Below are 15,896 nucleotides of genomic sequence, written 5' to 3' on the forward strand. Positions count from 1 at the left end.
CCCCGTTGCCAAGGCGACAAGGCCGGACTCCTTCAGCCAATAGGAGGAGCTGCCCCCTCCCTGCTGCGCCACTGCGCCGACGCCACAAACCGTTGGCCGACCATTCCGCGAAGGGGTTGCCTAGGGTCGCTTACCTGATTGGTTACAGTAGAGGCGGACGGAAGCAGAGCCTCGATTTCTACTGGCCTTCCGTTTGTAGCCACGCCTCCTCGCCCTCCTCTTATTGGTTTCACTGAGGAGGGGCGTGTCAGATGTTTTGGGCTCTATTGGGCTTCCACCTCGGGTCCGCAACCCTCGGGCGCCCTGCCATTGGCCGTCTGTGGGAATGGGCGGCGCCGCGCGTGCGCAGGGCCGCGCGGCGGGCGGGGTAAGATGGCGGAACTGGGGAAGAAGTACTGCGTGTACTGCCTGGCTGAGGTGAGCTCGCTCCGCTTCCGTTGCACCGAGTGTGCCGACATCGAGCTCTGCCCCGACTGCTTTTCGGCAGGCGCCGAGATCGGGCCGCACCGCCGATGGCACGGCTACCAGCTGGTGGACGGCGGCCGCTTCACCCTCTGGGGGGCCGAGGCCGAGGGCGGCTGGAGCAGCCGGGAGGAGCAGCTGCTGCTGGACGCGATCGAGCAGTTCGGCTTCGGCAACTGGGTAAGCGAGCCGGGCAGCGCAGGGGGCCGCGGAGCCGGCAGCCGCTCACCCCGCCTCCCCTGGCAGCCTCGGGGCCGGGCATTGCCCTGGCCTGTCAAACGGGGGGGGGGGGGCTGCCCAGGGAGCCGGACTCGGGGTCGGTGTGTCACGGCCGCGGCTTTTCCGGGTGGGAGATGTCGTTCCCTCCACGCTCCGCATCCAGCCGTGCCTCGCGCTTCCCCGCCGCCCCTTCTGCCCGTGTCAGCTCCACGGCGTCCCGGGGCTGACAGCCAGCTCGTCTGCCCACCCCAGCGGCTCCCTTCCCCCTCAGCTGCTCTTCGTGCTCCGGTGTCAGGCATTTCAAGACGGTTTTTGCCTTTCGCGGCTCACTGAAACCTCACCACTTCGCAGGCCATCAGACTGGCTAGTAGTGTTGATACCGAGCGCCACGGCGCTTGGCCCCAATGAGCACTGCAGCTGCCCGTCGTGTGGCCCCACGAGCCGGGCTGCGTAGCGGCTGCTGGAGCTGGGGCCACGGTGAGGCTGCCCCAATAGGGACAGCTTATTGCGGCACCTGTTGCAGCACACCCAGTTGTCTTCTGAGCCACCCAGCCTGCTACTGCATGGGGAACTCCAGCTGGTGGGCTCATTAGCATCTGGGGACATGGCATGGCAGTGTGCGTTGACCCGGCAGGCAGGGGTTCATGGCTCGCTGCCAGTCTGTGGACCAGTGGTTAGGAACTGCTGCCCCTACACAATGAACAGAACAGGTAGTTAGTTATCAAGTGATCTATCCCGTTGCCCATTCCCAGTTTCTGGCAGTCAAAGGCTAGGGACACCATCCTTACCCATCCTAGCTAATAGCCATTGGTGGACTTATCCTCCATACATTTATCCAGTTCTTCCTTTAGCCCTGTTATAGTCTTGGCTGTCATGACATCCTCTGTAAAGGACTTCCATAGGTTGACTGTGTGTTGTGTGAAGAAATACTTACTCGTTTGCTTTAAACAAGCTGCCTATTAATTTAATTTGGTGACCCCCTCATACTTGTTTGATAGCCTGCCTTTTTTCAGTACCTGTTTCACAGTCCGTGTGTGTGTGTGTGTGTGTGTGTGTGTGTATTTGAAGAGAAATAGTCACCAAAGAAGCCCACAGATTGCATAATTAGTATGTGCGGGAGTGATTCTAGTAAAAGAAGTGTTTGCCCCCCCCCCAAAGACTTGCAACAAAATCTGTCCTTTAAAAAGAACAGTAAAGATGTCCTTTTGTACATAACCCTATCCAGTTTTATTGCAGGTCTGATTCAGTTTGCTAACTTGTTCTGTTTTCTAATTACACCTCTGTTCATTTTTCATTCCAGTATGTGACAACTGTTAAGTCACATGGATTCTTACTCTTTAAACTACATTAACAACATTTCCTTGTTTTGGCACGGTATAGCATAAGGATGTTAAGTATTAGGTGGTTGACTAATCGAATAGTTGATGCATTTTGAACAAGATGGTGTGAACCCACACTAGAATGGCTAATGTATATATTGCTGAGAAAAAGACACTTCTGTTTGATGTTAGGGATGTTAAATTTCAAGTAATGGACTAATCAAATAGTCGATGCAATTTGCATCGACTATTCGATTAGTTGATAGGGCGCCTCTAACTTTGAAGTGTAGCAAATACATACAGATGCCAACAGCACCCCAGTGCCTAAACTCTCAGACTGAGCAAACTACAATGGTTTCTCGATGAATTCCAACACATCCTCAGTATCTGCATGAGCAACACCAGGAAGGGACATCCTCAGGCTCATTATCAAATCTCCCATAACCCTAGGGCTGTTGCTATACTGCAAAGGCAAACGCACTGCGGGGAGCATAGGGCTGGCTGGGGACTCCCCCGTTGACCCCAGGGCTCTGTGTGGCACTGCCAATTTGAAACATCACGCGGAGTCCAGCATCAGACTTCATGTGGTGTTTCAAAGGGCCACACGGAGCCCGGGGTGTGGCCCCAGGCTCCATGTGATGCTGCCTCTTTGAAGTACCCCCTTGTCGTTCATTCCCCCCTCCCCCACTGCCTATTTCCGATAGAGGCAGCAAGGGGTGGGGGAAGTGACTAGTTGACTCGACTATACAATAAGCATTTGCTTATCAGATAGTTGACTATCATTCATATCCCTAGTTGATGTTATTCTTGATAACTTGAGACGTTATTCTTGATAACTTGGTGTATTTTTAGAACTGAGCTAATCAAGTTGGCACTAATTTCCTGAACTCTCTCCTTCTAGGAGGATATGGCTGCTCACGTTGGAGCATCCCGAACTCCCCAGGAAGTGATGGAACACTATGTGAGCATGTATATCCATGGCAACCTTGGAAAAGCTTGCATCCCTGACACTATCCCTAATAGAGTGACAGATCACACTTGTCCCAGTGGTGGCCCACTTTCTCCTAGCCTAACCACACCCCTCCCTCCTTTGGACATATCAGTGGCAGAACAGCAGCAGTTGGGGTATATGCCACTTCGAGATGACTATGAGATTGAGTATGACCAAGATGCTGAGACTCTGATCAGTGGCCTTTCAGTGAACTATGATGATGATGATGTGGAAATAGAATTGAAAAGAGCTCACGTTGATATGTATGTAAGAAAGCTTAAGGAGAGGCAGCGGCGAAAAAACATTGCACGAGATTATAATCTGGTGCCTGCCTTTCTTGGGAAAGATAAAAAGGACAAAGAAAAAGCTCCAAAACGGAAAATCACAAAAGAAGAAAGGGAGTTGAGGCTAAAACTGAGGCCTCTCTATCAATTCATGTCTTGTAAGGAGTTTGAAGACTTTTTTGAAAATATGCACAAAGAGAGGATACTTCGAGCAAAGATTCGAGAACTGCAGCGGTACCGGCGAAATGGAATTACCAAAATGGAAGAGTCAGCGGAGTATGAGGCAGCTAGACATAAACGGGAGAAGAGGAAGGAGAATAAAAACATAGCCAGTTCCAAGAGAGGAAAGGAAGATGGTAAAGATGGGGAATTTGCTGCAATTGAAAATCTGCCTGGCTTTGAACTCTTATCAGACAGAGAAAAGGTACTCTGTAGTTCTCTAAATCTGAGTCCTGCACGTTATGTGACTGTGAAAACTATAATTATTAAAGACCATCTCCAAAAAAGACAGGGTATTCCTTCCAAAAGTCGTCTTCCCAGTTACTTGGACAAGGTACTAAAGAAAAGGATTTTAAATTTCCTAACAGAAAGTGGTTGGATATCTAGGGACGCTTCATGAAACTGATCTGAAAGCTGAGTCATTGTGAACACATGGCTCATCATGAGCTAAATGGCTCTAATACTTTCTCTCCTTCCCTGAAGATAGGCTTTTCTTTCTCTGTAAAATATGAGTATTTACTGTCCTGTCCAAAAGGACTCTACATCGCTGGATCATGAAAAATATCAAACTGTAACTTCTTGTTTGATTTCAGAGTTAACTACTTTAAGATGAAGGATTTGCTGTTAAATATTCATTGCAGATGAGGTGATCAAATTTTATTATATTTTGGAACATTATTGGAATGGATAGGTTCTTACTTTGATTTATTCAACTCCAGTAGCCAAAGGCTAGTTGTTACACTCTCTACTGTTGAACAAAAGGGTTAATAATGCAACACTTGCTTATTTTGGGGTGGGGAAGCATTCATTTGGTGGAGCCTTGCATGGTGGAGCCTGTCTTGAAGAGACAGCAATACATGGTGCTGGTAACCAAACCATACTTAGAAAATCCTGAGCTTTGAAGTACAGAACACTTGAAGTGAGCATTTCTTGAACAGTGATTAGTTTCCAGCACTCTTTACTCAGTAACAACAAGGACCTGTAGTATGGTAGAATGATGTGAGCACATAGAAAATGCAAGAGGAGGTGAATCAACAGGATGGGACAAAGACATGGAATATGGTGGATAAGTTGCTTCCAGTCACTTCCCTCATGGAACAGATTATTTAAGATTTATTTTCACACTGAATGTACTCTTAGGCAGACAACTTAAGGGTCTGTGCTGGCATAGGCTCTCTAGAAAACTCCTGTGACAGATAATTCAATAGGAACTAAGTTCCTTGCCCCTACTCCGGACACAGGAAGTGGTGGGGGGGGGGGAGGAGGGGGGCTTAACTGGTCCAGGGAAGAGTAATGTCCTTCTGAATCTGGCCTGTTGTTTGTACACTTTCATCTATTACTGATGTACAAACCACTGACACTGTAAAAACATGGGAGCTACTTTAGACTTGCAGCTAAAGTTCCCTGCTTGTTTAAAAACACAAAACCTAAATCAAGCCATTACATGTTGCCTACTGCACATATTTTGCTTAAAATATTTTGACATTAATTTATTGCAAGTGGCAGCAGAAATCTTAATTTGCTATGTGGTCTGCTTCAGTGCAAATAATGTGGCATTTCACTAAAATGTGATATACCAACTTCTGGGGGAGAGATTGTGGTGCTTATTTTGTTGTTGGTTTGGGATTTTTTTAAGGGCTACACTATGAATTTGGTGCTTGCAACAAGCACAAATTTCTCTCCAAGCAGAGCATACATGAGCAGTATCTGATCAATAAAATGTTAATCTTGTGCATCAAATTCTTAATTGTGAAGCAGGGAACAATTCTGAAGAACTAAAGTAGGATTTTTGTTACAAATACCTTATCTGAATGTAGCAAATTTAAAAAAAAAAAAAAAACCTGCTTCTAGCTGATATTCTTGCAAATTGCAGGGAACTATGTGCTATTTAGGGTCTTCTGGGTTTTAATTCCTAGTTCCCTATATTCTTGCTGGCTTCTTTTTCTTAAGAGACCTTTCCAAACTGGGAAGTTAGCTAACTTGATGTGTTTGGAATGCAGGCACTCTGAAAATTGGTACTTGAAGATAACTAGAAAAAATAGAGCATTCAGAATGTCTAACACTTGTTTTGATATTTCATGCAGTGGACAGAGAAGTAATCCTCAAGCCATGTAATTATTCTTTCAAGCTGAAGAGAATGTGACACATGGAATTGAGTGTTCTTAATTGTCAATGTATTCAGCATTACCAAAACAGTGTTAACAGTGAGTGCTAATAATAGTATTAGTACAGAAGTAAGAATTTCCAAGGGACTTCATGGTGGCTTTTTCTTTTGAGCTTGTGGTATAAAGTCTCTTCAGAAAGGCAAGGGCTATGTCCCCAGTTGTGTAAAGCTTTTTGTCATAATTGTAAATGGCTTCTTGTAAAATGCTTAAGATAAAACTGTCAGTCCCACTATTTGTTTTGTTGCAGTACAAGTGACTGCAGTGTGCTCAACAGCTAGGAGAACCACCTCTGTCACTTGTGTGTATCCTTTTGTGCATACACAAGTTCAGATACTACAAACCATGATGCATTTTCATGCCCTACTTACTTGGAAAGGGAGAAGATTCTCAATCTGTCTCTATTTTCAAGCATGGTTACTGGATAAGATGGTTGGTTGTTCTTTTCAATTTGTAAATCCTTTTATCCGGGTGCCATACCATCACCATACATTCAGTATTCTGGAACATCAGCTGCATAAGTAACTTTTTCATTTAGTAACTTTTTAAATCTACATCACTTTTACTTTGAAGGTGCTCTAGCAAAACTTTTAATTGGTTTAACTGAAGCAATATTTGGAAGCCCATCTGATGGATAACTAAAAGAATCAGCCTTCTAAGCACTCATGACATTCAACTAAATATTGTATAAATCAGCTCTTCTACATTTACACTTTGTAGTTTCCTATTTCCTCAGCCCTTCCAAAAATGTTACTTTGGTGCTAGATATAACTTATTGAAGATCTGAATGAATGTAAAATAAAGTATTTTTAATGTATGAAAACCATGGATATCAATAGTTATTTCATCCCTGGAAGCAGATTCAAGGATGCAGAAGTGTTCTGTTACCTTTGAATGCTATTCTGTCAGAAAGGGCTTCCTTAGCAGCAAGGTTTCATTGTCAACTATTTTATTTAAGTAAAGATGACTTGTGCTAGAGGAAATGACTGTTCAGCATCCTCACGTGACATTGCTCTCTTAGCCTAGGGGTATGTCTAGACAGCATCCTTCTGTTGGAATAAGCTACACATTTTGCACTACGCAAATTGTGTAGCTTATTCAGAGTCTGTTGAAAAAGCTTACTTTGAAATGTGGTATTGTGTAGACCGCATTATTCTGATAAATCCTTTAATGTTACAGGGATGCCAGAATAGCACGCACCTGCTATTTTGGGAAATAGCAGGCACTTTTAAAGACACAGCATTGCTATTTTTGGATACTTCAGTAATATTTCATAAGTGCTTTTCAAACCATACCACCATGTATAATACACGTCCTTTTTATGCTGAATTAATCCAACATACATGTTGCTAATTTACAAGGAACTTGCTATTTGACTGTCTGTGGATGCCTCAAATAGCACTATAATTTCTTTAAAAATGAGTAGGGCTGTGGCACCTTAGAGACTAACAAATATATAGAGAATCATGAAAGCTCATGATATATGTTAGTTTTTAAAGTGCCACAGGACTACTCATTGTTTTTAAAGTTAGAGTAACACGGCTACCCCTCTGAGACTATCGTCTCTGTCCTGAGAAATGAAATTAGCTTAAACTGTGACAGTTGAGCTTGTGTTCAGAGCACTGACCCTGTACTACAGATTGAACCCTTCTAGTCTAGTACCCTCAGAACCTGACTGGTGCCGGACCAGAGAATTTGCCAGCCATGGGAGGTTAAGATTATGTAACAGTATTACCTGCACTTCCACTGCTTACTGGGCTCTTAGACATGTAAGGGTAAACTAGAGCTAAATAATAGCACAGAACAGTGGGACCTAGGACTGCTGGCTGTAAATAACACTGGAAAATTTGGCTGCACGGATGAGGAGGTGGCCATCTAGCTAACTAAAATTGTGCTAGTTGACAGATGTTGCTGGACTAGAGAGTTTCAACCTGTACAAGAACAGTGATGACCTCGCCTTTAAGTATACTACTATATCCTGTCCCTAACATTGTGTATCTATTGTGCCCAACCAAGTTCCAATAAGCCCCTCCCTAACCAACTTTTTTTCTGTAACAATGAAACTTTTATCTTCACTTTACAAATATGTACTAATCAGCTTTGACGTTACAAGCTCTTCAGCAGCAAGAAGTGCTATCTGCATACCTGAGGTAGGAAAACCATCCTTAGTATTAAGTAGCTGTTCAGGATGCTAGAATGATTCCAGTGGACATATGTGATTCAGGGTCCAGGAATGGCTTTGGACTTCATTTATGGTTTCCTAAGTACTTTACCACTTTTCTTCCATACAGTTGGTGCTATGGTACTATGCCAATCTCTTTTTTTAAAGAGAGATCTTGCAAGAGGCTGTTGCATATACCCCAACTACTTTTAAACCATGGTAAGAAAATACTGCAAGGAGGATATCAGCTGCCTGTTTAAGTGTATTCAGTTCAGTAGGGGTGTGTCGGTATGGGTGTGTGTGTGTGTGGTTTTTTTTTTTTTTGTAAATCAAATCAAACCATGCATTCATTTGAAGTGTGCTCTAGTGCAGCTATGCTATACCCATAACTGCCTTTGCTGCAGTCATGTAAAATCTAACTAAATGGGAACACTGTGCACAAACACATTTGAACAGATCTCTTCCCATTGTATAACTGAGATTTTTACATTAATAAAGTCTTTTTATTACTGTTAGTAATAGAGCCTGTATTTTACAGAAAGGCAGTTAGACATGCTTATGAATTTGTGCTCCCAGGTGGGAGGGAAAAAATAAGTGGGAGCTGTTTGTAGCAGCTTTTGCTTTTTGGAGAGATGCAGTTAAACTAAAGACATTAAATTGCATTTAATCAGCTAATCAAGTAGTCAATGGAATTTCCCTCAACTATTTGGTTAGTCAATAAATGGGGAACTGCAGAGCAGCAATGGTATTAGCTTCTGCCCTGGCAGCTAACCCCACAGCGGCTTTGCCTTTTAAATGTAATAGGAGCTACCTGGCGGCTGCTGCTCGCTCTCCCCCCGCCCCTCTCCCCCAAGCTGCCTAGGCTTATTGGGTAATAGGGTAGTCAACTACTCAACTAATCACTTACATCCCTATTAAAAACAGGCAAAATACTAGCCTTCTGGGGGGAGAAGAGTTGTGATCCTGCAGTTATACAGGATACTCTCTCCAAGTACCTTTTTCTGTCTTAAATAGGCACTCAGTGTTGGTGTCTCAAAAGCATTAGGGACAGCTTTTTACTACTGCGGTGGTGTTGACATCAGGCTGCTTCCAACAGCAAACTTCTCTGACCAAAAACTGCATATTAAGCTGCTGTAAATGTAACATTACCCAAGTATACCATTGCTCAGTAACTAACTAGGTGGGAAAGCAGTAAAAAAGCTGCCTGGGGATAGGAGTAAATCAAAAATGTATGTGCCACTTTTGCTCTGCTCCCCAAAAGCTCATTGCAGACAATTTTAATGTTTGGTTCAGCCGCTCTGCTTTGTAGGTCAGTTAATACATACATGCAGCAATCAATCTTGTTAGTGTTAGTGGCACAGGTGTCCAGTTACTTAACAAAAGCATGAGGCTGTAACCAGCATTGCCTCACAGAGACATGCACCTGAGGCACCCAAACCTCAGAGAGGCTAGACTCCATCAGAGCACATAGCATATATCCACTGATGCAAAGTATGTCAGCACACAAAGTACTTTAGTAATTGTTTTCTTATTATGGTGTTAATCTTATGTTCCCAGAATGATTTTAATGAATGCAGCCAGATTTGGAGCTTTGCCATTGCTGCATTTTTCCAGCATGTTATTTTAGAAGAATACTTCAAGGACCGACTCCATGGGCTAATGTACTAGTACCTGTTGACTTATGTGTTAGACAGTTAATTGACACGAAATCAGTAGCTGTGAGCCAAGACCTGTGCCAGCAGTGCTTCAGTCTCCCTCCACCTGGAGCCAGAAAAACCACCTGACCATAGATGCCTCTACCCAGACACTGGTGTGGTTTTGCAGGGATTGTGGCTTGCAATTCCCACTTACTGATATCCAGGCTGGGGGGAGGACAACCAGTGTGAAAGGTGCCTGCTGGTGGAATCTCTCAGGAAGCAGGTGAGAGAGCTACAGGAGGAGGTGGCTAGGTTGAGGGACATCCGAATCCATGAGCAATTCCTGGACAATGTTCATGTGGAGACAGCTGAGGTAGCTGTCCCACTACACAAGACTGGTGCCACACTACTGGTGGAGGAGATGGCTCAGGGCAGACACTGGCAGCTGGCTATTTCTGGTACTCCCACCATGGTACTAGCAAACAGCTATGCTCTTCTTGATACAGGCGATAAGGAATCACCCCCTACAGCTGAGGAGAATCCCTCGTACCCCCATGGCAAGGAGGAAACATACAGTAGTGGTGGTCACAGACTCTCTTCTGAGGGGACTGAGATACCCAGCTATCACCCTGACATGTAACTAAGGAGGTATGCTGCTCACCAGGGGCCCGTATCCGAGATATTTACAGAGGCATTGTTGAGGATCATCTAGCCCTCTGACTAATACCCCATGCTACTCATCCATATGGGCATTAATGATATTGCAAGGTGTGACAGCGGATCAAGAGTGACTACAGGGCTTGGGTAGCACCAGTGAAGACGTTTGGAGTGCAGGTGGTATTCTCTTCAGTCCTTCCTGTCAAAGGTTGGAGACCAGGCAGACATAGGTGCATCCTGGAGGCAAATGTCTGGCTGTGAAGATGGTGTTGCCAGGAGGGCTTTGGCTTCCTCAACCACAGAATACCATTCCAGGAAGGACTGCTAAGCAGGGATGGGGTTCACCTTTCAAGGAAGGGGAAGACCGTATTTGGATGCAGACTGGCTAACCTCGTGAGGAGGGCTTTAAACTAGATTCAACAGGGACAAGTTCCCAAAGCCCACAGGTAAGTGAAGAACATGGAGACCTGGGAGATGGGAAGGAAATGAGGAAGTGTGGGCTATAATAGCAAAGAAAAAGGAGGGAGGGATAAGGCAGAACTGGGAGGCAAGATCAAATCGGTATGTTAGATGCCTATACAGAAAGGCAAGAAGTATAGTTAATAAGCAAGCAGAACTTGAAGTGCTAATAAATAAATACAACTGACATCACTGGTATCATAGACTAGGTAGGATAATACACGACTAGAATATTGGTATAGAAGGGTACAGCTTACCCAGGAAGGATAGGCAGGGGAAAAAGGGAGGAGGGGTTGTCTTATATTAAAAATGTATACACTTGGGCTGTGTCTAAACGGGCAAGCTTTTGCGCAAAAACATGCTGCCTGTCTACACTGGCAGGGAATTTTTGTGCAAGAACACTGACATTCTAAGGTGTGAAATCAGTGCTTCTTGCGCAAGAACTATGATGCTCCTGCTCAGGAAAAAGCCCTCCGCTGTGTCTAGACTGGCAAGTTTTTCCACAAAAGCAGCTGCTTTTGCGGAAAAACTTGCCAGCTGTCTACACTGGCTGCTTGATTTTGTGCAAAAGCTCTGACGTTCTACTGTCCCAAATCAGTGCTTCTTATGCAAATGCTTTTGACATTCCCATTCGGGCAAAAGCCTTTTTCCGGAAATGCTTTTGCGCAAAAGGGCCAGTGTAGACAGCTAAAGTGTTTTGCGCAAAAAATCCCTGATGGCGAAAATGGCGATTGGTGCTTTCTTGTGCAAAAGCCCGTCTAGATTGGCACGGACGCTTTTGCGCAAAAGCATTTTTTGCGGAAATCTAGACGCACTTTTCCGCAAATGCTTTTAACAGAAAAACTTTTTTAAAAGCATTTATGGAGAATCATGCCAGTCTAGATGTAGCCCCCTTGCGCAACTCTTCTTGCGCAAGTGACCAGTGTAGATAGGCAACATGAATTTCTTGCGTAAGAGCATCTACACTGGCACAGATGCTTTTGCGCAAAAGCACATCTCTTGCACAAAATCTTGCAAGTGTAGACATAGCCTTGGACATAGGAGACAGATATGTTGAAAGTCTCTGGGTTAGGCAAAAAGGGGTAAAAAACAAGGGTGATGTCATGCTAAGGGTCTACTACAGGCTACCTACTCAGATGGATGAGAATTTATTTTTTTTAAAATAACTAACAATCATCCAAAGCGCAGGATTTGGTGGTGATGGGGAACTTTAACTATCCAGACATATGTTGGGAAACTAACACAGCGGGGCACAGACTATCCAATAAGTTCTTGGACTGCACTGAAGACCACTTTTTATTTCAGAAAGTTGAAAAAGCTACTAGCGGGGAAGTTCTAGACTTGATTTTAACAAATAGGGAGGAACTGGTTGAGAATCTGCAAGTGGAAGGCAGCTTGGGTGAAAGTGATCATGAAATAAGAGTTCATGATTCTAAGGAATTAGAAGGGAAAACAGCAAAATAGAGACAACGGGTTTCAGGAAGGCACACTTTGGTAAGATCAGAGCTGGTAGGTAAGATCCCATGGGAAGGAAGACTAATGGGAAAAACAACTGAACAAAGTTAGCAATTTTTCAAAGGGATATTATTAAGGGCCCAAAAGCAAGCTATTCCGCTGCGTAGGAAAGAGAAAGTATGGCAAAAGACCACCTTGGCTTAACCAGGAGATCTTGCATGATCTAAAAATCAAAAAGGAATCCTAAGAAGTGAAAACTAGGACAAGTTACAAAAGATAAATATGAGAATAATACAGGTATGCAGGGGCAAGATCAGAAAGGCAAAGACACACAACAAGCTCAAAGTAGCTACAAAGGGAAACAAGACGACATTCCATAAATATATTAGAAGCAAGAAGACAACTTAGGACAGAGTAGGCCCACTGCTCAGTGAGGAGGGAGAAACAGTAACAGACAACTTGGAAATGGCAGAGATGCTTAATGACTTTTTTTTTGTTCTTTACCAAGAAGTCTGATGAAGGAATACCTAACCTAGTGAATGCTAATGGGAAGGGGGGTAAGTTTAGAGAAGATAAAATTTTAAAAAAAGTTACAAATAATTTAGAAAAGTTAGATGCCTGCAAGTCAGCAGGGCCTGATGAAATGCGTCCTACAATACTCAAGGAGCTGATAGCTAAAGGCTCAGATACCTCCTCTATCATCTTTAAAAAATTATGGAAGATGGGAGAGATTCCAGAAGACTGGAAAAGGGAAAATATAGTGCCCATCTATAAAAAGGGGAATAACAACAACACAAACTACAGATCAATCAGTTTAACTTCTATTCCAAGAAAGGTAATGGAACAAGTAATTAAAGGAATTCATCTGCAAATGCCTGGAAGATAATACGGTGATAGGTAAGTCAGCATGGATCTGTAAAGAACAAATCATGTCAAACCAATCTGATAGCTTTCTTTGATAGGATGACGAGTCTTGGGGATAAGGGAGAAGCAGTGGATGTGGAATACCGAGACTTTAGTAAGGCATTTGATACAGCCTCGCATGATATTCTTATTAATAAGCTAGGCAAATACAAAGTAGATGGGGCTACTATAAAGTGAATGCATAACTGGCTGTATAACCATTCTCAGGGAGTAGGTAACGGTCCTGCTGGAAAGGCATAACAAATGAGGTTCTGCAGGGGTCTGTTTTGGGATCAGTTCTGTTCAATATCTTAGATATTGGCAGAGAGACTATGTTTATTAAGTTTGCAGATTATATGAAGCTGGGAGGGGTTGCAACTGCTTTGGAGGACAGGGTCATAATTCAAAATCATTTGGACAAACTGGAGAAATGGTCTGAAGTAAATAGGATGAAGTTTAATAAAGACAAATGCAAAGTGCTCCACTTAGGAAGGAACAATCAGTGTCACACACAGAATGGGAAAAGACTGTCTAGGAAGGAGTTCTGCAGAAAGGGATTTAGGGGTCATAGTGGACCAGAAGCTAAAGGAGTCAAGTGTGATGCTGTTGCAAAAAAAGCAAACATGATTCTGGCATGCATTAACGGAAGTGTTGTGAGCAAGACACAAGAAGTCATTCTTCCCCTCTACTCTGCGCTGATTAGGCCTCAATTGGAGTATTGTGTCCAGTTCTGGGCACCACATTTCAAAAAAGATGTGGAGAAATTGGAGAAGGTCCAGAAAAGAGCAACAAGAATGATTAAAGGTCTTGAACATGACTTATGAAGGAAGACTGAAAAAATTGGGCTTGTTTAGTTTGGAAAGAAGACTGAGGGGGGACATGACACCTGAAAAATCGCTATCTAAAAGGGTGTCACAAGGAGGAGAGAGGAAAACGTTGTCCTTATCCTCTGAGAATAGGACAAGAAGCAATGGGCTTAAAAATCCAGCAAGGGAAGTTTAGGCTGGACATTAAGAAAAGCTTCTTCGTTGTCAGGGTGGTTAAACACTGAAATATGTTGCCTAGACAGGTTGTGGAATCCCCATCTCTGTAGATATTTAAGAGGTTAGATAGACATCTATCAGGGATGGTCTAGATGGTACTGGGTCCTGCCATGAGGGCAAGGGACTGGACTCGATGACCTTGAGGTCCCTTGCAGTTCTAGTGTTCTATAATTCTAAGACAACAGCAATTAATCTCTATGTATGTATTGAAAGATTAAACACCCTTTCCACCTGAAAAAAAGTGTTTGTTCTGCTTTCTAATTGGTCAGGTTAGAAACTAAGTTAGTGCTGTCCTACATTAAACTGGTCTCTGTTCAGACAGACAAGTCTGGCTATAAAGGGAACAACCTAGCACTTGTACTATTCTAAATCATTGCCATGGTGCTGTCAAACAATCCCCTGAGGTGTCACAAAGTTTAAAAACCATTCTCTCTCTCTCAGCACTAAAACAGATTGGATTTAGAACAGGGGTAGGCAAGATTTTTTTTTGGGGGGGGGGGGAGACAAGATTTTGGAAAGTGGTCAAGGACTTCACTTATGTGGAGGTGCAGGGTAGGGTCTGGGATGGAAGCTGGGTGCAGAAGGGCACATCACAGGGTAAGAGACTAGGGTGCAAGAGATGGTGAGAGGTCTGAGAGGGTGTTTGGGTGAAGGAGGGGGTTGTAACCTGGGTCAGGGAATTGGGGTGCAGGGCCTGGTAGGTTGTTTAGGTGTAGGAGAGGATTCTGGCCTGAGAGACAGTTAGGACCTGGGGCAAGGGAGGGTAGAGGATTTGGATGGTGAGCTAGGGGAGGGAGTTGGGGTGAGGGAGGGGCAGGGATGCTAGAGGCAGGCTCTGGGTGGGAGGTGCTTACCTAAGCATCTCCTGGCTGACTCCCTGCCTGCTGCAGCTCTAGATCACTTAGGCTATGTCTACACTCGAGGCTTCTTGCGTGAGTAAAATGCAAATGAAGCTAAGCATGGAATATTGCTGAGCCTCATTTGCATACCTAACGAGCCACCTTTTTTTTCAGAAGAGGCTCTTGCGCAAGAAGGAGCATCTACACTGCCCCTTCGTGCACAAGAAAAGCCCTCTTGTGCAATGCTGTTACAGTTATTACTTTTCAGGAAGATGGCGTTGCGCAAGAGGGTTTTTCTTACATACATAGAAAAGTTTTCAGAATAACAGCCATTAACCTGAAATAACGCAAGTGTCTACCCAGCAATTCCTTTCTAAATAATGTCCAACTTATTCAGACTTTGGTAAACCTCATTCTACAAAGAATAATACCTATTTTGAAAGACACATGTAGACACTCCACTTCTGCTATTCTGAAATAGCCCCTCAGCTGGGCCATAGTAAATTATTCCTCATGGGGCTCTAAATCAAGATAACATGTCTATATTAGGGAAGCCTGTTAGACTAATTTTTAGGCTTCCCTGCGGTACAGACGTGCTGTTTTGAAAAAAGCTATTTTGAAATAACTGTTCCGGAATAGCTTATTCTGAAATAACTCTGCAGTGTAGACAGCCTTAGAGCTGTAGGCTGGTTCCCTCCACTGGCTCTAAGTTCCTTAAGGGAAGAGGCTCTTCCCCTAGGCCAATCTCTCAGCTCCTATTGGCTAGTTGTTTCCAGCTGAGAGATTGACTGGGGTCAATTCCTATTGGCCAGTTGTTTCTGGCCAACAGGAGCTGAGGAGTGGGCTGGGAGATCACACAAAGCCTCCCCCTCACTCCAGAGCAGAGAGCTGCTGGACTGTGCTTTAAACCTGCAGCAGCTGTGTGCCTGAGGGTCCTAGCAAGGTGGTCTGCAAGCTGGATCCGCTGACTTCGAGCTGCATTTTGCTCAGCCCTGGTTTAGAGAATACATGTATAGAGGCAGTCCAGTAAGTAAAAATAAGAATTCTCCAAAGTTAACTCACAGGGCTTAAGGAAACACACTCCTA

The 15,896-nt window shown here is 44.1% G+C and overlaps 1 protein-coding gene across 1 annotated transcript; it reads left to right on the forward strand.

The window, feature by feature from the left end:
- Positions 1 to 116: 116 nt before the first annotated feature.
- TADA2B (transcriptional adaptor 2B) lies at positions 117 to 14,407 on the forward strand. Its single transcript, XM_006128227.4, has 2 exons — positions 117 to 642; positions 2,902 to 14,407. The coding sequence occupies exons 1-2, from the start codon at positions 373 to 375 to the stop codon at positions 3,892 to 3,894; spliced, it is 1,263 nt and encodes a 420-aa protein (XP_006128289.1). The 5' UTR covers positions 117 to 372; the 3' UTR covers positions 3,895 to 14,407.
- Positions 14,408 to 15,896: the final 1,489 nt, after the last annotated feature.

The sequence above is a fragment of the Pelodiscus sinensis genome, chromosome 5, assembly GCF_049634645.1.
Source record: "Pelodiscus sinensis isolate JC-2024 chromosome 5, ASM4963464v1, whole genome shotgun sequence".
Classification (NCBI taxonomy): Eukaryota; Metazoa; Chordata; order Testudines; family Trionychidae; genus Pelodiscus; species Pelodiscus sinensis.